General features: G+C 42.2%; 1 protein-coding gene across 2 annotated transcripts in view; it reads right to left on the reverse strand.

Annotated features, from left to right (window-relative positions):
- Positions 1-22951, reverse strand: part of NCOA6 (nuclear receptor coactivator 6) — a 1393760-nt gene that overhangs the window by 579679 nt on the left and 791130 nt on the right. For both annotated transcript variants that reach the window (XM_044090286.1, XM_044090285.1), the window contains exon 7: positions 13062-15983. In XM_044090286.1, the coding sequence (XP_043946221.1) occupies positions 13062-15983 (2922 nt within the window). The remainder of the gene's footprint in view (positions 1-13061; positions 15984-22951) is intronic.

Raw genomic sequence — 22951 nt, forward strand, 5'->3', positions numbered from 1 at the left:
TGACTGTGTATCCCAGGGCTTGTAGTAAGCAAATGACTCTTTGTAAGTCTTCTGTTAGCTTGTTTTTGTTGTCCGCTTGTATCAGGCAGTCGTCCAGGTATGGATATATTTAGATTCCCTGAAGCCTGCAATGAGCGATTACTGATGCCAGGCATTTCGTGAACACTCTGGGCGCAGTAGATAAGCCAAAGGGCAATGCTGAGAATTGATAATGCTCTGATCCTGCAAGAAATCTAAGGTATCTTCTGCAATTTGGTCGTATGGGGACGTGCAGGTATGCCTCCTTGAGATCTAGAGTTACCAGCCAATACTCCTTGCCCAGCATGGGAAGAAGTTGCTGTAGGGTCAGCATTTTGAATTTTGGAACAATGATGAATGTGTTTAAAGCGGACAGGTCGAGAATAGGCCTCCAATTTTTCTCTTTTCTTGGTACCAGGAATAGTCTGGAGTAAAATCGCTTGCCTTGTTCCATAGATGGTACCCTTTCCACAGCTCTCATCTTTGCTAATTGAGCTATTTGTTTTAGAGCTTCTGTCTTTTGATTTGGTGGTAGGTTTGGCATTCCTCTTTTTCCTGGTAAAGTGTGGAAATGAAACCTGTAGCCTTGGTCTATAGTTTGCAAAATCCACTTGTCTCTTGTGATATAGGGCCAGTTTTTGAAAATAAGGCTAACTTTCCGCCTAAGGGTGCTGCTATTTGTTCCCTGGTAGGCGGTGCCAGAGCCAAGTCACTGTGATTGTCCTGTTGCAGTGGTAGTAGTTGTGTCTGTGCCTCGCTGGTTGTTACCTTGCCACTGGCGTCCCCTGTAGGCACCTCCTCTGGATTGATTTCTGCCTCTTGAACGCCTATTCCTGCCTCTCTGAGTTTTAGAGAAGTCTGGAAAGGACCAATTTTTGGAAGGCCAGTTCCTGCTAAACCTTGGAGGCTGAACCTGTAAGAAATCTTTCACTGTTTGTACAGATTTTGCCTTCTCTTCCATTTTCGTCAGTACCTGTTGAGCAGGAGAACCAAATAAACTGACCTTATCCATAGGAGCATCTAGTAGTTTTGCTTTAACATGATCCGGCAAGACCTGTTCTTTCAACCATGCATGCCTTCTTATAACTGTGCCAGTCATGGCTGATCTAAAGGAAGCCTCCAGTGCATCATAGCCACATTTTAAGGAATGGTTACTAACCTGCTGAATGTTATGCACCATTTCTAGAACACATTTCTTATCTAAAGAATCATCAGAGGACAGTTTCTTAGTTAACTGATCAAGAATAAACTCCTGGTATTGGATCATATGAAACTGACAGTTCAATGCCCTAGCTGAGAGAGTAGCAGAGGTGTATACTTTTTTACCCCATCTCTCTAAGGACCTGGATTCCCTTTCAGAAGGGAGAGGGTTTGTAAGTGAGGTCGGAGCTACTGCCTTAGGCCCCTGGGAGATAGTCTCGGGATCTGCAAAAGGAGCCTTGTATAAATGGTGATGAGTGTCCGGGACCCTGTAGAACCTGTCGGGCTTAGCAGGGGCTGGAGGTAAAGTATCAGGAGCAGTGCAAGCATCATTAAATGCACCATCCACAACAGGAAGAACTGGAGGTATAGCTAAAGGCCTATGTTGTGGTAAATGCAAAAAGGTCCTAAGCCTTTTCCTAGAATCTGAGAAATCTTGTCCCTGCCATTGGAATTGCTCTCTCATGGCATGTAAGGTTTCCCCAAAGGAAAATTCCTCTGGTGGAGAGGCAGAAGGAATCGATTCCTCAGCATCGGAATCTTCATAAGTAGAAAAAGGAGCCTCTGGATGGTCTGTATTGTCTGTATCATCAGAAGAATCATCTGAGGACACTGGCTCAGGGGGCTCTGCTCTAGGTCTCTTTTCTGGAGGTTGAGAGGCCCTGTCTGGGTGAGATTGGGATCCCCTTATTAAAGAGATGAGATCCTCTGCCAGAGTAAGCATTTGGGAACTGGAACTGGGCCTGTGAGAGATGGGCTTAACAGGCACAGACTTAGAAGTTTTGGCTGCTTTAGCCCTGGCAAAGGCCTTTATAGACATGGCTGCAGGCGGCCTAGCAGCACCACGTGCAGGGGTAGAAACATCCAAAGGGATGGTGTCCGATAATTCTTGTGAAACCACAGTAGCAGGAAGAACTTCAGAGGCCGATTCAACCAGGGTAGTAGTCATGGATTCGGCTGAAGATAGAACCGTTTGCTCGGTTTCGGCCGAAACCGAGACACTCGCGGTTTGCTTAACCGTGGTTTCGGCCGAAACCGCGGACCGCGAGTGTTGGTCCTTTTCTTTGCGTTTCTTAACAACTTGAGAAGTCGGAGGATCCGACGGCATTATGTACGCAAAATCTGAGCCGAAAAACTGTTCAGCAAACTCCGACCGACGTCTAAGCGTCCGTCGGTTGAAAGAAGCACAGGCTAGACAAGCTGCTACGTCGTGGTCTGGGCCTAAACAAGGTAAGCAGTAAGAGTGGAAATCTTTATGAGGTATTTGTTTTCCACAAGTTAAACAGTTATTCACTTTTTCTGACATCGGCTGAGGCAAGAAAGAGTCCCCAACGGGGTACTTAGCTTTTTAGAAGTCTTCAAGTAGTATTCGTAGTAGTAATCTCTGGATCTGACCGACCGGCACTTGCGAACAGCTTCTGCTTCGGGCGCCACGCGGCAAGAAAGACAGAGGAAAATGGCGTCGGCTGATGCCTTTATACCCGAAGAACTGCAGCTATGACGTCGGGTGAAGTGCGACACCAGCCGAGGCCAGACCCAGACTTTGGAATCCGGCCGACCGAAGGGCTGCCTGACGACAGGACAACCCATTTGTAAGGACTGCAGATGCATCCTTGAAGGACATCAAACTGAATCCACACAGCCTCAGGTGAGTTGCCACCATTGCCATACACTTGGTAAAACACTCTGGCTGTGCCGAGACCAAAGGGCAGGGCTCTGAACTAATAATGACCGATCCCCAGCTGAAAGTACAGGTATCTTCTGGAGGGTCTGTTAATCTTGATGTGACAGTATGCATCCAGAAAAATCGACACAGCACATGCAATCGTCCTTTCACAGAAATGGCAGAATGGACTGACCTGTGACCATGTGAAACAAATTGACCGAGCCTGCCAAGATCAAGAATTGGTCTCAGGTCCCCTGTTTTCTCTGGCACTAAAAAGAATCTTGAGTAAGATCCAAACTCTCTCTGGTCTGGTGGGACCTCCTGGAGGACTCTCTTGTTTAGCAACTTTTGAACTTCTAAGGCTGCTAACTCCTGCTGACTGGGTGGAACATCGGGGAGCCATTTTCTCTTGGTTGTCGGGATTTATAAAAATCGTATGAAGTACCCTCTGGATAAGATATTCTGCACCCAAATGTCAGTTACTGATGTTCAGATTTCTGGGTGCAGAGACAAACACTCCCTCACTGCCTCCAGACAACAGCAGTTGGGCAAACCTTTAGGAGCACTGAAAGGGTTTATCAGAGAAGGAATCTCAAAAAACGCAGTTCTGCAGATGATCTCTACCATTAGAACCCCCCCCCCATCTGCCCCTAGGGAAAAATTCCTCTTGTGAGTCTTGGAAATGACCTTGAGATTTTTGGAACCAGACACTGAGGTTTAAACTCGCCCTCTGAATTTGTCCAATGCCCTAGACTCCCTGTTAGGATGAACAGAAGAGGTATGCTCTGCCAGCTCTTGCCTGATGGCTACTGCCACAACAATGGCATCTACAGGGACTCCCTTACTCCAGTGTGGCCTGTCCTAAACAGGGGCAAGAAATATGTAGGGGTGATGAGGGATTGGTTCTACAGTATCTGGATCCGTCCATGCCCTGTGAGAGACCAGATCTCTAAGTTCATCTGTCAGGGGGCTAACCCAAGACATAGAGGAGATGGACCCGAAGGCATCCAGGATTACCGACTCCTCTTGGGAAGGGGGACTGGAAGATCATTCACCCATCTAAGGATCTCTAAAATGTCTCTAAAGGGCATGTCTTCTGATGAAGACCTTTGAGACTCCTCCTCTTCACTGAAGTCCATGTCTTCAGTGAGAGATTCCCGAAGAGAATCTAAGTGCCTCCTTTTGCACATCTTCTTGTGGGGAACCTCTTCAGTGGGATGGTCTGGAGAGGTGTCTGAAGACAGGAAATTCCCAAATAGGGACTGCCTGGAAGCTCAAATGGGCCAGATTTCCCTGTGGGATAAACTGCTGAGGCTCAGAACTCAGACCTGATGGAGGTTGTGTGGTAGTATCTGAATAAAAAACAGAAGTCTGAACTCTTGGTCAAGAGAAGACCCTCTCCACCAGCTCAAAAGCAGAAGTGCTGGGAGAAGAAGTGGCTGCCTGCACCAGAGCTGAAACCAAAGGTGCTGCCAAACCCCAACCTTGCTCGGGTCCAACTCCCCCCTTCTTTAAGGAAGCAGTCAGATCTGAGCTGTCCAGTACTGAGGTGAAGGGACGGCTCTAACACGAGTCAAACCCAGCCCCCAGATCCAATGCCGATGCTTCAGTTCTGAGACTAGTCCTGCTCTAGGGGATTTTGTGGCAAATGAGTTAGGGATGCTGTTGCAGTGGAAGACCTAGTAGTCTTTGGACCAGACACAGGCATTCTTGGAATTCTCGGATCAGAGGGCTCTGAGATTGCCGGACATACTGGAGAAGGAAAAACAACTGCATGAGAAGTAGGAGGGAGGCTCAAGGACCCAAAAAGAAGATGGAGCCAGAATCACCCCCATCTGAATCTCAGCCCTGAGAAACTATCATCCTATCCTTGTCAGCTTCTGATAAGACTTCCCTAGGACCTGATGGAGGAAGAAGCAGATTCGGGGCATGACCTCATCCCTCAGGGTTTCTTACAGAAAGGGGGGAACAGAGCCAAAGGAAGACAAACTTCTGGAAAAATTAAGGAGATCAGATCCTTGGTGATTTAGCTGTAACCATAGTCAGAGCTGATCTTTTCAGAATTTTGGACGGTGACTCAGAGACCGCAGGAGGTATTGGGGGGGGGGGGGGGGGTCAAGACCGCTTCCTGTGTTCTGCAGCTTCCAAAGAGGACTTTCATTTCTTAGATGGGGTTTTAGCCCCTGAAACAGAAGAAGCTGTGAAGTAGCAGAGGAAGGCAGCAAACCTTTGAATAAAAGTTTACTGCACTGGTCACTCAAGGCCCTGGTATTAAAACCAGTGCAAATGGAATATTGTGTGTCAAGATGGGCCACGTCTAAACTATAAACGCACTCCACGGGCATGAGAATTGGGTATCCTATGCCCATAGGAAGTGCACTTTTTGAAATAGTTAGTTTTTTTTACCATAATGGCTGAAAAACCTGAGTCCCTCTTTTTTTTTTTTTTTTAAGGAAAGGTACCAAAAGAGAAAGAGAAAAACTTACCAACAATAGTAGCTGAAAATACCCTTCGAAAAGGTAGGAAAGAAAGAGCACCAACAACGATATGAAGCACCCAAGAGTAGGGTAGGAAAACAGGGAAAAATTAGAAGAAAACCCTAAAGTAAGAAATTCAAACACTAGGAAGGAGGAAGGGTGCGAAAGGAGTAATTTGAGAGAAAAATAAAACTCCAAAACACTTGCTACCTACACAAAATACACACTAAACTCGAGACAGCAGGACGCACGTCTGAAGCAGCAAATCAGATCTGAGGTATTGTAGGACACTGTGGCATTATCGTTACTGGGAGCAACTTGAGAGCTGGATTCAAGAGTCTACGTAATTGCAGCCAAGCCTGATCAGAGGTCAAATCCAAGACCCAACAGTTGGGGAATAAATGAAAATGACATCAGATCCAAAGATAGACCTACAGGCACACTTCTGCTGCTAGAATTAAGTGAAACAAGTGCCAAATAAATCCTGGAATTAACACATGACAAAGGTCAGAAGTCAAACCTGACAACCTTAAGAGGATCACTGTCACCCAAAGCAGGACCAGCTGAGAAGAGATCCTTGAGCCCAATGAGACCATTACTGGTTGGGGAAGCTAGGACCCCCATCACACAGATGGGAAATATCTTGGAACTCCTGCAGTGTTGATTGACTTGCAACTACTGACACCCATGTGAACACCTTGGGGGCAAAGTTGAGACCAAATTAAAAGTCATGAACTGGAAATGACTGCCCCCTACCTGGAAAGGCAGAAACCTCGGGTTCTGGCAATCTTTATGCAAAGGCAGATGTGTTAGAGGTCCAAAGAACACATCTAATCTATAATGTATAGGCATGGAAGTACAGACTGAATTGTAAACCATGTGAAATGACTCTCTTGGAACACTTACATTTAGGCCACTGAGACATGGAACTGGTCCAAGATCCTTTACAATTTTGGACATTAAAGAACCTGGAGTAATACCCTAGCATTCCTTGATCCAATGGGACCTCCATGTCACGATACTCCAAACAGCTGTAGACAAATGAAGATGGCTCGTTCTGGAATAAATGGATGTGCAGGCTTTGATTTTTTTGCTTTTAAGAAGCCACAAAAGCAGATTTTTCATAGCATAATGTACTTCAGCTGTTAGATTTCACTGTAAACAAAAAGTACAGTTGTGTACACTTACCATAAATGTAGATGTTCGAGTGTATTCACTGTTGCAGTCATTACACTTGGGTTATCCTGCTGGCAGGCTACCCTCAGTCGGCCTGAATTCCAAAGTCTAGGTCTGGCGTCAGTGAAACACAAAGAATATCTTCTGAATCAAAAAAAACTATCAGGTCATGGCTTTGGATTCCTTATTCAACAGACTGACAAGCTGCTGACAAAATAGTGACATTAGGTTTGGGAGTGCCGACCAACAATAAACACTCCCATCTTAGGCTGGAAAATCATTTGATCACCTTTCCTAGGGACACAAGCCACAATGCTTGGATCCTTGCTGGCATCTTGCAAGATGTCCACAAACAGAGGTACCACAAAGAAGGATTGCTGGGGAAGACAACATGCCTCCTGTAATTTCTACTGTGGAGAAGATACAGACTCAGTGAACCCCCCCCCCCCACACACACATTTTTCTGTATTCATTTATAAGTTCTCTGAATGTTGGATCATCCATGAGAGATGCAAGAGATGGATGCGAATTTGGACATTCCTCAAAGTCTTTGGTAAGAGATCAACTGAAAGTCTTACATGGTGTATTTTACATGTGCACTTTTGGGCTTAATGGGGAGGAAGTCAGAATCAGATGGTTCTAAAACCCTTCTGGGTAATCTGTTCTGAATGAGAAAACTTTATAGGTCAAGTACTTGTGGGACATACTTACCACAAAGGGCTTGAGAAAAGTGGAAGTATTACGGTGGAAGTGGGTAGCCCCAGGGAATATTAATGAACAAGACCAAAAGTTTCTAAGAGGAGCAATAAATACCATTAAGACTGACTCCTGTTCAATGTCTGAAATGCTATTATCCTGTAGGCCAATTTCAATATCACAGTGCCTCATAAGCTGACATCAGTAAATGACATTAAAATTAATGATGCCAGAAAGATTGGCACCAGATACACTGGAGCTCAGCTGCCTCAACTGCTGCCCTACTAAATGTAAGCTGATGCCTGTTTGAAGTAGAACTAGCCAGAACATGCACTAGCATCATGGAAAAAACTAGTCCAGAGCCACTGAAGAGAGAGAGAGAGAGCAAGACCAGAAAACATGGCAGAAGACTCCTAGAGCCCATGACCAAATGGACAACAGTGGTAATCTCTCCATCTCCCAAATCCAGTGGGAAAAGGGACTGGGATTGGGAAGTGAAGAGGGGTGTAGGTCTGGAAAGTCACAAGTAATCCTTAGACGTGCATATGATGTGTTCTGTCCTTTGCCTTCCTTTACCATCTTGCCATTTTGCCGTTGACTCCTCCTGGCTTTCAACAGAAAAGTGCCTGTTACAACTGCGAAGAGGATGGTGGAACATGAGACAAACCACAGGTGTTAATTTACCTTCCCCCTAGGCTCTTAAATGCCTCATATGCTTGTGGACCTAAAAGGAAGCCTCAAGTCCATAGCAGAATTCAGAAGTTTCAATACTGTGCCAGTGACAGCTATGAAGGCTGCATCAGGAGCATTCCAGGCAAAATAAATGTTATGCAATGTTTGGCGAACTGAATGGAGGTCTGGATAAGCTGACCTAGTGCGTCCTTATAGTCTTCCTTGGTTAATCATTTGGTTAAGAATATGTTCCTGGGACTGTGGAATATTGGCTCTGAAATTTTAAAGTTCTAAAGGATGAGGTGACTGCTGTATAAACTTTATTACTATATCTGACCAGAAGTCTACACTCTCCGTAACATCAGACAAGGTATTTCGACTAGGAGGAAGATGAGACCCACCCAGACCTTTTTTCTTTCCCTTTTAAATCAAAAGTTTTATAGGTCATTGACTGGAAAATATAAAAGTATCATGGGTTTTTAAACTAAAAAAATCTTTTGCAATAATTGCCATGCGTTTTCCAGTTACACATTTGTCTTCAGCAATTTTATTTTATTTTTTTTATCAGAAACAGTAGCAAAATAACTCACACAGTACATCCTTGTTTCCAAATCCAGTATTTTCGTATAACATTTAATTCAACAACTCACTAAACTGTTTACAGTATATATATATATATATATATATATATATATATATATATATATATATATATATATATATATAAAAATAGAAAGCTTTTTTTTTTAAGTCCCTGTTCTCTCTCTTGGTATGCAATCTTGAAACACTATGTTGAAAATCAAAATTTTGAGACTAATATTGAAAGACAACCTCTGAAGACCACAAAGTCTGAAAATATTGAATACCGAATCTCCCTACTAGTGTAAACCCAGGAATGAGTGCTAACATGAGTTCTGCAGAGGGTCAAGTCTGGGAATGTAGCAGGTGGAATGAGAAGCAGAAGCCAGGATAAAGTGCTACCCTTTCTTCTGGATTTTTGCCAGGAAACTGGCTACCTTAAAGAAAATACTAGGAAAAATTTCTAACTCCAAGTATTATGCACTGAAGAAGGATTTATATTAGAAAGCTTTGCTGTAATAAAGTACTGGCGTTCTTGGAGTTGGATTTTTTTTCCTGTTATTCAGCTTTTATTTTCTAAATTCTGGTTTATCACTACATCAGCCTTTGCTCGGAAAAAATACCTTAAAGAAAACCCAAGTCCCAAAAATCCAAATGGGTTGCAACTTCCACGGTCTTCAGGTAACTGGCAGGTGTACTGCCAGATCCTCAGACTCAGATCAACAAAACAACGACAAGTCCAAAACTGTCAAAGAAGTGGAAGATGACACGCATGGTATCTTTTACAAGGGATACGGATTCCAGAAAACTACAGACCTTTTAGTCTATTAGTAGTAGGAGAGGAAGTTAGTGGAAACAATCCTGAGGGAAAGAATGACTGCTTTTCCTAGAAAATCTCAAAGACAACAACTAACAGGCTTGTGGCCAGAGGCAGCTGTCTGTCAAGTCTGATCAAATTTGAAGACAGGACTGCAGAAGTACTTCATGATGCAACACTTTTAAATGGTGCCCATTTGAACTTCAACAATGCATCTCACAAAAGTGACTGCTTGGACAGAAAAATGACAGGAAGCATGCCAGGGATAAGGGAATGACTAGCGGACTGCAGCAGGGGCTCATGACTAAAGTCCATAACTCGTCTTTATTTTAGACATAACTAAGAAAGAGAGAACAGGCTCAAACTTTTCAATGATGACAAAGAGACAGATGCAGCAATGGAGGATGAGTGTCCAAGCAACTCTTGAACCATTTAAAATGTAGGCAGTACTTTTATGTCCACAACCTTCCCATCCCCCAATGCAGCTCTGTCCAATGCCCCATGTGTACAATTCTACATGCTACTCTTTGCTTTAGTTTTAAGCAATCTACAAATCCCAAATTAAAAAAAAGAAAAAAAAAACCCCTGAACATAGACAATCACACTGCCAGACTTGCTACTTGTCAGTACTCAAGAACACTCCATTATGCTTCTCTACATATTCTTAAGATAGATGAAGTTCAGTCAGCCACTCCTATTTGCTCACAAACTTGTGAACTCCTCTAGCTGCCTTGTGCTTAAGGGAATCCTTAAATGGTACAGTCTCTACAGTGCTAAGTAGTGCTCCCTTGCTAACCTTATTCCAGTATGAAAAAATCAGTATGGCGATGAATACTATTCAGTTTATGTAGGTAAATTATGGAATAATCTCCAACCCGGGCCAACAAATTGAAATACAAACTGAGAAATAAGCATGTGTCTTACCCAATGGTCTTGTAAGTATGTTACCTGAAATTCACAATTCAATACACAAACAAAATTATGTATCCATAACTCCTGCTTTATAATGCTGATGAATTATCTTGTCTTATCCTGCAAGTTACTAATTTACAAACACTATTTAATCTTTTCAGATTTCCCATGTGCACCATTCAGTCTACTAACATATTAGGCTTTTGCCCACCGCATCAACTTCTGATTACAGTGACACCACAGCTCTTTTTTGTTCATCTTTTTTCCTATATTCCAAACCTATGCTCCTGTAATTATGTTTATGTTTTACTGACTGAAGTGCATTACTTTTCACTTCAGAATTTCACAGAAAATAGGCTTTACTTAGGTGGCCATTCCCAGCTAATAAAAGAAGTAAATAATTTAAACTGGAAATGATAAAGTGGACTGAAAGATAACAGCCAAGTCTGAACACAAAAATGTACTACACCTAGGTCACAAAAATTCTGGTATCAACAGATGCATTGCGAAGTAGAGTTGCTCAAGTCCTACTTACTACTCTTCAACTTACTTTTCAAATTCCTCACTGCTTCAGTGGCACCTTGGGTTACATGCCAAGGTAACACAATACTGGCCAGCTTTCAAAAGCTCAGACTCCCCCCACCCTCTGTCTTCCTGTGACAACTGACTGGCTGAACATGCCCTACCAGGGAAGCCTAGAGCTGTCACAGGGAGTGTGTGTCCAGTCTGTTATTCAAGGAAGAAAGTCTTCGACTCTTCACAAGATCCAGTGCTGATGCTTCTAGCTTACTGTTCAGATATCCCTTATTTAGGGACCCACTTCCTCTCAGTTTATTAGTAGCTTTATTATCCTTGTTCTGTTCCTATGATTATTTAAAATATATACGTATATTTATTTCTGTCACTTTTTACAACAGTTCCTGTTGGAATGTCTGTTTGTAGCACTGTTTATTTGGCTTCTATCCTTAGCAAATGCTTCTTTTTACTGTTTGAGGAAACTTTTATTATTTCTCTCAAAAGTGAAGATAATGTGTGCTATCAGACACTAGGCGGCGGCCTCCTGCAGTCAGAACCGCAGATTAATCACACCTGTCTCGACTGTTAAACTAGCTTCATTTTCGTCTTTTGATAGGAAAATGTTGCAGAATTTGGATTCTTCAGCATTCATATATTTACTATATGTATGATTCTGCTCTTTGTTTTCCCCCATTGGATCACAATTTTACTACAAATCAAATTATTTGAATGTACTCTGAAGATTTTACTCTCTGACAAGAAAATACAGTTTAAAATGCTATTAAACATTATTTTATGACAGTTTACTGTGGTTAAAGTGCATGGAGCTAATTTTTAAAACTTGTTTGGTACACTGGTTCCTTTGGTGTTTGGATTTTGTGTACAGGAAATTCTTTAACTTCTATCAGTAGTAAAAAGAATTCTGAACATATTTCAAATGGATTTTTGGAATAACAGGACATTCTGGCAGAGTTCTGAACTGGTAGATTTTAGCCCTCCTTTTATACACCACCGACTGGTTTCATTACCAAATAAACCTGTAAAAACATACTCTAATATAACAAGATTTTGACATTTCTTAATGGAACAGTTCTAACTGCACTTCTTTGCATCAGTTTCATTCATTTTTTTTTTCCACTCAGTGAGAACAGCCACAGCATATCCACAAACAAATACACATATATACGTGCATGCTTGTGTGCAATTTCATCCTCCTGCTCAGGTGTCAAATTTGCCGCACAAATCTAGCAACCCTTCTCTTTCATCTGTCCCTGACAGTTATTTCATTCAATTACATCAGAAAAAAATACTGACAGTACTCCACACACACTAATTTTCTACAGTTAAAACTGATAAAAGCATCAACACTTCACTACCAAATTAAGGTTAATTAGCAGCTTATGTAGTGCTTCAGTAAAATAGACTACACTTTTTTATACAATATTTCAACCTCTTTGGAATATGAGAGTTTCAACTTCAGCTTTTTGGTGTGCTTTGTAGAATTTACTGATCTACGCAAGTTAGAGCCTCAAAATGTAAAAAAAGTGAGCAGGACGATGGCTTTGTAGCCTAAGGAAGGAGCCTTAGCTTTGCCCCAGAGGACTTGGGTTTGATGAATGACCCAGGTGTCAGAGGAGCCAGCTGGGCAGAGGCAGGACTGATGATACAAGTTTTTGGTTGTCCTCCAGGGGGTGGGGTTTATGCCATCCAACACAGGACAATAATCCACCCAGGATCCTTGGTGGAGGCCATATAAGGACGATGGCAACACCTTTCACAGGGAGGTGCTATAGGTTAGCATAATTCACAGATACAGATAAACCCCACTCAGCCCTACTACATGCATACCCCTTGAGTCCTTGAAGACATACACATGAAACAACAAAAAATAAGAAGGAAAATGTGTGGTGACTAACAGTTTAACTACACAGACTGCATGTTATCTGGCATGATAAACCTAGACATGAGTAAGAAAAAAATGGCAAGACCTCCACAGTGTATATCAGAAAAACAAAAGAAACTGAAGGATACGGAGGAGTTTCTATGTGCTCAGCTACATCTAAGGGATATGACAGGGAGAACAACTCTGGGATGATGGAGCTATCTTTTTAACTATTACTGAAATGTTGGTAGAAAGTTTTGTTTACCTCAAAGAACAGAAGAAATAAGGAATCTACTTACCAATCTACACCTGTACTAATTTGAAACAAAAACCAGATCAGTCTAAGCATGGTAACCTATCCTAGGAAATAAACCTTTGTTTAGCTTCAGACCTTAAAGCAAATGCATTAACGCTTACTTTTTTTCTACAGTCTTAAAACAAAATACATACCTATGTTGTGAAACTGCTCTGCATTCAAATCCAGCGAAGTACCATGTACAGAGTGAAGAACAGAATGGCTCATCTGAGTCCTTGCAGCAACATTTATATGCTCTGGAACTACTGAAGCTACTGGAGTGGATGAAGTTAGTACAGTATTTGGAGGAGTGTTTGATGACAAACTTGGAGAAATGGAGGCTGAAATCCCAGCAGTGTTAATGCAAAGCGTGCTACTTAAAGTTGTTCCTTGATGTACAGTATTAGAAGCCAGATGTAATGAGTTTTGATTGCTCAGCTCTACAGATGGTTGAAATGTAGCAGAGCTACCAGGTACTTCCAATTCAAGCTGATGAACATCTGATCTTGAAATAAAGTCTGAAGTGGAATGATCATCACAGTTATTTGGAGAGCTAGTGACCTTCTTGCATGCTTTTGTCATTAACAACTGTCCAATTTTGTCTACCTTTCCCTTTCCTTTTACTGAAGAACCAGGACTTCGATGACTAACTGAGGAACCAGGACTTGAAGAAGGTGGGGGTGACCCCAATGAAGCAGACCGAGATGAAACTGGAGAACACTGGTCCATAGGCATAAGTTGAGAATTTCCATCTATTGAAGACAGTTCTGCATTTGAATGAGGTGGTGGCTGTGGTGGAACGCTTGCAGAAACAGTAGCAGATGGAGATGCAATCTGGAGAGAAGCCGCTACAGGACCAAGGACCAATGGTCTACTTACTGGTGCATTGGCTGCTGAACTAGTAGATGTAATTACAGATGAAGTATTCGAAGATGAAGTTCCTGAGAACTGTGATATATGTAATGGTCCAACTACAGTTACGGGCTGATGCATCACGTTGGAGCTGGACGAAGCAGATGCTGTAGGGATACTATTATATATAAGTGGAGATGGATTAATAAAAAGATTTGTGAAGAACTGAGCTCGTGGGTTAGACTGAACTGTGGGCTGCCCCTCAGACACCATAACCTTACTGCCTACACTTGGCAATGTAACCACAGTAGAAACCAACGCAGGCTGTAAATGAGAAGGCAGAGAAGCTGATGTACTAGCAGGATTATTAATGGGGTTTGAAGTTACAAAAACAGTTATCTGATTTGCAGGTAAAGATGAAGAAACAGAAGATGAGCTAACTGATCTCTGTATTACAGCAGGGGTATTTTGAGAAATGCTGGCATTCATTTCTCCTGCCTCCGAATGACTCTGAGGCATACTGGGCTCGACAGTTTGATTTACAGTTGCTGAATTAGAATTTTCTTTAAGAGATGACTGATCCTGCTTTGAAGTCACCTCTAACTTTCTCACTTCATCTCCTGAAGCAGTCTGTGATGCTTCCTGAACACGACTGGTAGATTTAATGGTCACATTTGGTGCACCTGAATGATCAAGCAGCTGACTTAAAGACGTTGGCACCTCTCTTAAAGACACAGATGCAATACTTTTGGCTTCTTCTCTACCCAGTAAATTCTTTCCTTCATCCCTAACCAATGTTCTGCTGGCATCAAAATACGGTCCATCTTTCTTGCTGGGATCCTCAGAGACTGTAATTTTCATCTCTTGATTCGGTATGCTCTTCAATTCAATGGTATTATGGTCTTTGCTAACTGGGACAACTTGTGCTACATGGCTTTCACTTTCCAGAGAAAGATTCTGTCCTTCTCTGCTGTCTTCAGGAATTCCAGTCATTGCCAAAGACGCAGCAGAATTCTGTGAATTCAAAACTGTATTCACATGAGGAAAATTACCAGGCAACTGATTTTGTAAAGGCTGGGGTCCAACAAGAATACTTCTCTGGATATCCATATTAGGCATAAGTGCAGCATTCTGCTGAGACTGTAATAATTTAGCTGCCTTTGAATTCTGTCGGCCAGGGCTAGGAGTGGTTTTTCTACTTGAGCCAGGACTAGACCTTCGACTGTTACTGGGACTTGCTCGCTTAGCCGCTCCAGAGTTTGACTGCTTTCCTGAAGTAACACCATCTAATTTGCTTTGCTGAGAAACACTAAAACTTGTTTGACTGTTCACAGCAAGGGATGACGGTGCCTGTCCAATTGCCTTTAAAGTTGTAGGATTAAGGCCTTGCTGATCAAATCCTCTATTAATATTTGGCCTGGGTGGCAGGGGAATATTTATGGGTGGGAAAAGGCCTGCAATAGATGCATTAAGTCTCTCTGGGGACAAACTTATTTCAGATGGCTCAGTACTAGGTGGACGGTTATTGGGTGTCTGGGGATAGTATGGTCTAGGACTTGCCCTATTTGGGGTTTTGGGCCTGGAAGTCTGTGGAGTTGTTGGAGCATTTGGGAAATGAAGTGTGAGAGACCCAGGTAAGGAATTTGATGACTGCTGTTGCTGAGGACTTGCGCCTTGAGAGCCTGAAACTACCGAAGAGCCCGTCTTATGCCCTGCCATCATAACCTGGTTTGGAGCAACCAAGTGAGGTGTCACACTGTTCTGAACTTCCTGGGCTAAAGGAACATCAGCACTTGGTCCTTCATGTCCAGTTGCTCCAGAAATACCATCTTCATTAGCAGAAGTGGGGGCATTCTGCATACTCTCTTGAAATGACATCTTTCTTGGAACAGTGCCTACTGCAGAGTTGGTCATCAGTGGTAACCTAGGTTTATCAGGAGAAGGAGGCACTGAATTCGGTCCCTGCAAACTGACCATGACAGGCATATTGCTTCCATGCGGAAGAGGCAGCCTCTGAGTCTCCTGACTTAGAGACATTCTTGGATGAGTAGCCGGTGGGACTGGGAGTCTGATGGCTTTATGGTCTTGCTGCATCATAAGCATCATCATCATCTGTTGCTGCTGGGCTTGTGCTTGACTGGATGAAGGCTGCTGTTGTCCATGTTGCATGAGTTGAATAGGTAGCTGCTGTAGAGGCCTTTGTTCAGAAGGCTGAGCAGGATATGCTAAAAATGAAAACAAAACAGGATATTTATTAGCTAGATCAAGCTATAGCTGCCTTACTTTTACTGCAGTTGTAGTCTTGCTAACTGAAGGAAGGGCTCTAATGAGAACTTTACAGGTCAGAAATTTCAAAACACTTCTAGAATCATAACAAAAAGAAAAAATTCTAATGACAAAAATGAAGAACACATTAGGAATCCCTCAGTAAGCTCTAACCATTGTCAACGCCATGGCACAGAGAGAGAGATAAAGCCCTAAATATGGCCCAGGCATAAGAGATCGATTAGCTTCGATCAGAATCTCAGGTGTTTGCGATGTTGGCAGGGAGGGCTAGGTGTGTTCCTACACTAACAGCCTGAGCTTGGTCAGTGAGAAAGTTTGCTATCCAGCAGGTAACATGGGTTTACATTTAGTTTGATTAGCTTGTCCATAATGCCAGAATGTGGGATGGTATCAAAGGCCTTGTTTGAGTTGAGGTAAACGGTGTGAACAGGTCTGCCTGCAATGAGTGCATCAGTGACTTGTTCAAAGTCATCCAGAAAGTTTAGGAGGCAGGATTTGCTTAACAAACCCAAACTGGTTTAAAGTCAAGGAACTGCAGACTTCCTGAAGTCCTTGTTAACATGTTTCACAATGATGTTCTTAGTTGTACTAGGTTTGTCTTAGAAGGTTTTGATGGCAAATCAAGTTTTACCCTTCAGCTTTACAGAAAAGGCTGGTGAGGCTTACTAAAGTTTCCAGGGTCAGTGGTGGGTCATTGCTTGCAGAATAGTATCTAAGATGGAAGGGTTTGATGGTAAAAATCAGGTTTTATCCTAACAGTGAATATTACTGAAAAGCTGGTCAGATCGGACTACTGAAGCTGAAACTACAAGTGGAGACCATGGTGGGGTTACATACTGATGAAGACTAAATCCAATATTTGTAATCCCAAAGTTGGGACATATGCTAGCTGGTCAAAGGCGATGGCATTTATGAAATCTAGGAAGCACTGTTCAACTATCAAAACCAAGTTAATATTTCATATAGCCTCCAAACACTCCAATAAGGCTACTTCGCCTAATTAACACAATATTTCTCCTCAAACTTTCCCAGTGTGGACATATTCATCCCAATCCCAGACCACCCACCTCCCATCATTCATTCCCTCAAAAAATTTCCTACTAATTACTGTAAATATACACAGTATCTGCAATAAAATCATTGAATTTCACTCATGGCTAACTCACTGCCCCCCAGATATAGGTGCAGTTACTGAAACCCGGTTAAAGCCACACATTCAAGATAATGAAATACTCCCCCCCAGAACATATTTTAAGAAATGACAGAACCCACAAAAAAGCAGGTGGAGTAGCTTTAATTTACCGTAACACCTTAGTAATAACCCCCCTTTCCAAACTTGTACCATATTTTGGTACTGCAGAGATTCTCATAGCTTCCTTGCAAATTAACAACTCTAAACAAATATGCTCCCAAGTAGTCTATATACCCCCTGGCCAAAATATCCCCATAATTGAAGCCTTTCCATCCAGGACTACTGATAATATCACAAATGAAACTATTACTATGGGTGACACTAATATTAACTGGCAAAAACTAAGCACCAACTCCCCAACAAACAGCATATACCTTCACAGCTTTACACAACTTTTCACCAGCCGGACCAGAATACAAAAAAATAATCAACTAGGAGCAACCTTAGATTGGATCCTAGTAACTGATTCCCACAAATTCTCCAATATCAACACTCTTCCAAATACCCTAAGTGCCCACTTACCAGCATATACCAATAGAACCTCTCTTCATGAGTCTAAACACCATACTTATAAAACATTACGAAATTTAACCAAGATAAGTCAACAGCTATTCAACAGTATCTTAAAAAGCCATAAACTGACCCCCATTAAAGACACTACCTCTGGATGACACAACATGTCACTTCAACAAAGTCTTCCTAGACACCCTAAGTAGTTTAGCTCCTCTTTAAACCAAAAGGACAGAAATAAACAATGCACCATGGCTAACAAAATCCACTAATGAAGTATTATTTTCTAAAGACCATGCCTGGAAAGAATGGCAAAGAAAAAAAAATGATACTAACCAATTAAAATATAAACAGCTACATAATACAGCAAAAACAATTGTCATCGACGAGAAAACTTATTTCTCAACCAATCAATTAATCCTAGAAACTTTGGAAATCCATTTCAACACTCCTTTCTCCTGGGACCTCACATAATCCATCACCAATCACAGACAAAAAGCCATGTCAAATAGCTGACATGTTCAACTCCCACTTCCTTGATAGTACACTAAAACTTATCAACCACTTCACACTCAATAACTCTACCTACACAAAAAAAACAATCCTAGCAGACTCAATATACAGTAATCGCAGCACGAACACCGCCCACTCCACCAAACTATTACAGCTGACCCTACATCACCCACTATATCTCTACAACCAGTACCCACCTCATTAATACACAAGTATCTTAAATTAAAATCTCACTCTCTGAAGGCAATCTTCCATCTGAACATTTAAAACTAACCGCCGATGCAATCTCCTACCCAGAAGATCCATCCTAGAATCTTATGTCCCTGCACTCTGAAAAAAAAAAATCCATCATAATCCCCTGACACAAGGGAGGAGATACTAAAAGTACAGTTGTGTACACTTACTATAAATGTAGATGTTCCGAGTGTATTCACTGTTGCAGTCATTACATTTGGGGTAATCTGCTGGCAGGTTGCCCTCAGTCTGCCTGAATTTCAAAGTCTTGGGTCCTGTGTCGGTTGCGGTCTCCTCTTCCATGACGTCAGGTCATCAGGGATATAAAACATGCAGCCGGCGTCATTTTCTTTAGTTTTTCTTGCCCCCGATGTCAGGTGCCCCCAAAAAGGTAGCAAAAAATATATATTATATACATATATATATATATATATATATATATACATATATATATATATATATATATATATATATATATATATATATATATTCATATATACATATACACCTACATACACACACACACACACACACACATATATATACATACAAAAAAAATACTCTTGTTTTCCATACTTTTCTAATAGTTTGTTCCAGTGATCAGATTTTGCTGATCCCTGGGCTTTGTCTTGGTTCCTGTTTTCTCCATTTTCCTTGTTTGGTCAAGGGGTAGTTTCTTTACTCACTAGTGGGAGTAGGGAGTACTGAGCTGCCTGTTTGTCCTCAGAGGAGTGGTTTAAGGCAGAAACTTGTAGTTTATTGGCCATTTTGGGTCATTTCCTGTCTTTTCCAGCCCCCTGCTATAAAGCACGCTTTGGCGGGCTTTTCTGGCTATAGAGAACTCAGCACAGCTCCTCGTGGTGTCCAGCAGAGTTCCTAGAGCAGCAGAGACCAGAAAAGACAAACTTTCCAGATTCTAAGTATTTTTTTCTGCATTTTCGACTTTTTAAGCCTTTCGATTGCTATTTCTGCCTGTTTTATTCTGCTATTACCTTTTTTTACTGTTTTTAATAGCTTGAATTGTTTATTGCACTTGCTTGTTTAAGTTTTGCTTAAAAGTTAAACAACAGGCTAATACACTCAAGTGTACTAGCTTTTGATAGCATTTAGTCGAAAAACACAGCATTTATTGTATTTTCTGCCTATTTGAAAAAAACTTGAAAAAAAAAAAAAAAAAAATACTCGTTTTCCATACTTTTCTAATAGTTTGTTCCAGTGATCAGATTTTGCTGATCCCTGGGCTTTGTCTTGGTTCCTGTTTTCTACATTTTCCTTGTTTGGTCAAGGGGTAGTTTCTTTACTCACTAGTGGAAGTAGGGAGTACTGAGCTGCCTGTTTGTCCTCAGAGGAGTGGTTTAAGGCAGAAACTTGTAGTTTATTGGCCATTTTGGGTCATTTCCTGTCTTTTCCAGTCCCCTGCTATAAAGCACGCTTTGGCGGGCTTTTCTGGCTATAGAGAACTCAGCACAGCTCCTCGTGGTGTCCAGCAGAGTTCCTAGAGCAGCAGAGACCAGAAAAGACAAACTTTCCAGATTCTAAGTATTTTTTTCTGCATTTTTGACTTTTTAAGCCTTTCGATTGCTATTTCTGCCTGTTTTATTCTGCTATTACCTTTTTTACTGTTTTTAATAGCTTGAATTGTTTATTGCACTTGCTTGTTTAAGTTTTGCTTAAAAGTTAAACAGGCTAATACACTCAAGTGTACTAGCTTTTGATAGCATTTAGTCAAAAAACACAGCATTTATTGTATTTTCTGCCTATCTGAAAAAACTTGAACAAAAAAAAAATACTCTTGTTTTCCATACTTTTCTAATAGTTTGTTCCAGTGATCAGATTTTGCTGATCCCTGGGCTTTGTCTTGGTTCCTGTTTTCTCCATTTTCCTTGTTTGGTCAAGGGGTAGTTTCTTTACTCACTAGTGGGAGTAGGGAGTACTGAGCTGCCTGTTTGTCCACAGAGGAATGGTTTAAGGCAGAAACTTGTAGTTTATTGGCCATTTTGGGTCATTTCCTGTCTTTTCCAGCACCCTGCTATAAAGCACGCTTTAGCGCGGAGTTGCCACTGTTGCACACTAGGGCAGCGGCGGTTAAGCCGGTTTAAACTATTCGGGTTACCTAAAGTCCACTCTTCAAATTTTCCCTTAAAACTACCTCCCTCGAACTATACTACTGATCTAATCAGCGTATCCTATAACTAAAAATATCCTCTCTACTTGACTCCAAGTAGACTATTCTCTATCTGTTAAACCTAGCACTTGCTCCTACAGTACTTATTACCTTGATATGGCACTCTTGTCATAGATAGTACCCCAAAAAGGCAACCCCCCATTTCTCGGTCACCCACGTCCCCCCGAATCTTTTTTAAAGTTTTTTGTCTATCCTTCTAGCATGTCGAGCGATCAGTTGCTAGTGTCCTCTCCTGCTCAGCTGGTGAACCTGAATATTGAGGCAATGTTACAATTGCCTCATGTACACAGACAACCCTCTCCTCCTCCCACAAAACACAAATACATGACAGATGCAACTATACGGCCAAACTGGAGGCTGAGCTCTCTCAACATAGGACTGGCAAGACCAGTCAGGAGGAGAAGGTTACCACACACACTATAGACCCAGTCTCACATAGTACCATTACAACCTCAAATCATACACATAAACACACAAAGACATACTCGGAGGCTCTGATCAAAAATCTACCAAAACAGCAGAGGCCACCAAAAAAGACACCCAAACAACCACCACCTCAGAACACAACACCTGCAACACATAGACCTCACAGTCAGAGTGTCAAACAGTCACAGCCCTTAAGGCCAAACACAATGCCAGACACACTAGTCATTGGTGACTCCATAGTCAGACACACTGACGTCCCGCTCACCAGACTGAGTAAGGAGAAGGTCACAGTAAGCTGCCTGTCGGGCGCTAGAATCCGCCACATAACGCAAGCACTCAGGTCTCTCAACAGCAGGTACAAATATGACTCAGTCATTGTCCACGCTGGTGTAAACGACCTGAGACGTACCTCCTTGGACTACATGAAAAGAGACATTGAGGAGCTCTCTGATTATGTAGCCCAGGCAGGTATGACCCTGACCTTGAGCAGTATCCTACCTTCACCAAGAATGATGCCACAATACAGAGATAAGATGATCAGCTTTAACAATTGGCTTAAACACTGGTGTCATTCAAAGGGGATCCAGTGTCTGTGTGCCTGGGATGACATGCTGGACAAACCACGCTGCTTCGCAAGGGACGGCTTGCACCTGTCACCCCTGGGATTCCGGATATTGGCAAAGGCTCTTGCCACCCCCATAGTGCCTTTTTTAGGCAAGGCTCAAATTCTAAACCTACCATCCTAGAACACAAAAAAGGAAAAAAACTAAGGGTAATGCTGCTCAATGCCAGAAGTCTAAATCTCAAAATGCACGCACTCGAGGCCCTTCTCAGTATGGAGAACATCGATGTCTGTGCTGTGACAGAAACCTGGTTCAAGGCTCCTGAGAGCACCCCAGCTATCAGGTTTTACCTCATATCATGCCCGCCCCAAAATCCGGACAATACCAAGAAAGGAGGGGGGGTATCCATATTCATCAAGGACACCCACACCTCAAGACTGGTGGCAACGCACGATGCATCGGAGACTATCCAGGTGCAATTAAACATAGGCAAGACTGCTCTGCAAATTGTAGCATGTTACAGGCCACCCTCACAAACTCAGGAACCTCACATGGCCTTCCTGAAAACACTAGAGGGGATAAATGTATCACCAAACACCATCATACTAGGTGACTTCAATTACCCTAATATAGACTGGGAACACTACTCAAGCCCAAACACCCTAGCTGAAAAGTTCCTGGAATTCATAAACTCAAATGCCATGGAACAACTAGTCACCATCCCCACAAGAGGCGATAACATACTTAATCTCATCATCACGAACATGGGAGCACAATGTTCAACACCGGAAGTATACCCCTCACTGGTGAGATCAGATCACAAACTAATCTCGCTGGAGGTCCTCATCCCACCCCCACCTGAAATAAAAAAGACCACAGTAAAGAACTTCTCAAAAGCCGACTTCACACTTCTAAAGACTAGTGTGGTCTTCTTTAAGGCCCCCGAGCCGGCGGAAAACAGTACTCAAACCGCTGAATCACTTACAAATGCCTTCGACCAGCACCTGCAGGACTGCATGGATAAGGCAATCCCAAGCAAAACAAAGTCTCTTTGTACCAAAGGCAAGCGTCCAGTCTGGTGGACCCCAGCCATAAACAAACTCTACAACAAAAGGAGGAAGCTACTACAAGACAGAGCAAAATCCTTAAAAGGTAAGACACCCTTGATCACTATAAGTAAAAAACTAAGAGCTCTCATAAAATCATCCAAAGCAAATTTCGAGAGAAAAATAGCTAAAGACTCAAAAGACACTCATAAGGCCTTCTTTAGCTATGTTAGAAACC

The sequence above is a fragment of the Protopterus annectens genome, chromosome 12.part0, assembly GCF_019279795.1.
Source record: "Protopterus annectens isolate FY-2018-M chromosome 12.part0, PAN1.0, whole genome shotgun sequence".
Lineage (NCBI taxonomy): Eukaryota > Metazoa > Chordata > Ceratodontiformes > Protopteridae > Protopterus > Protopterus annectens.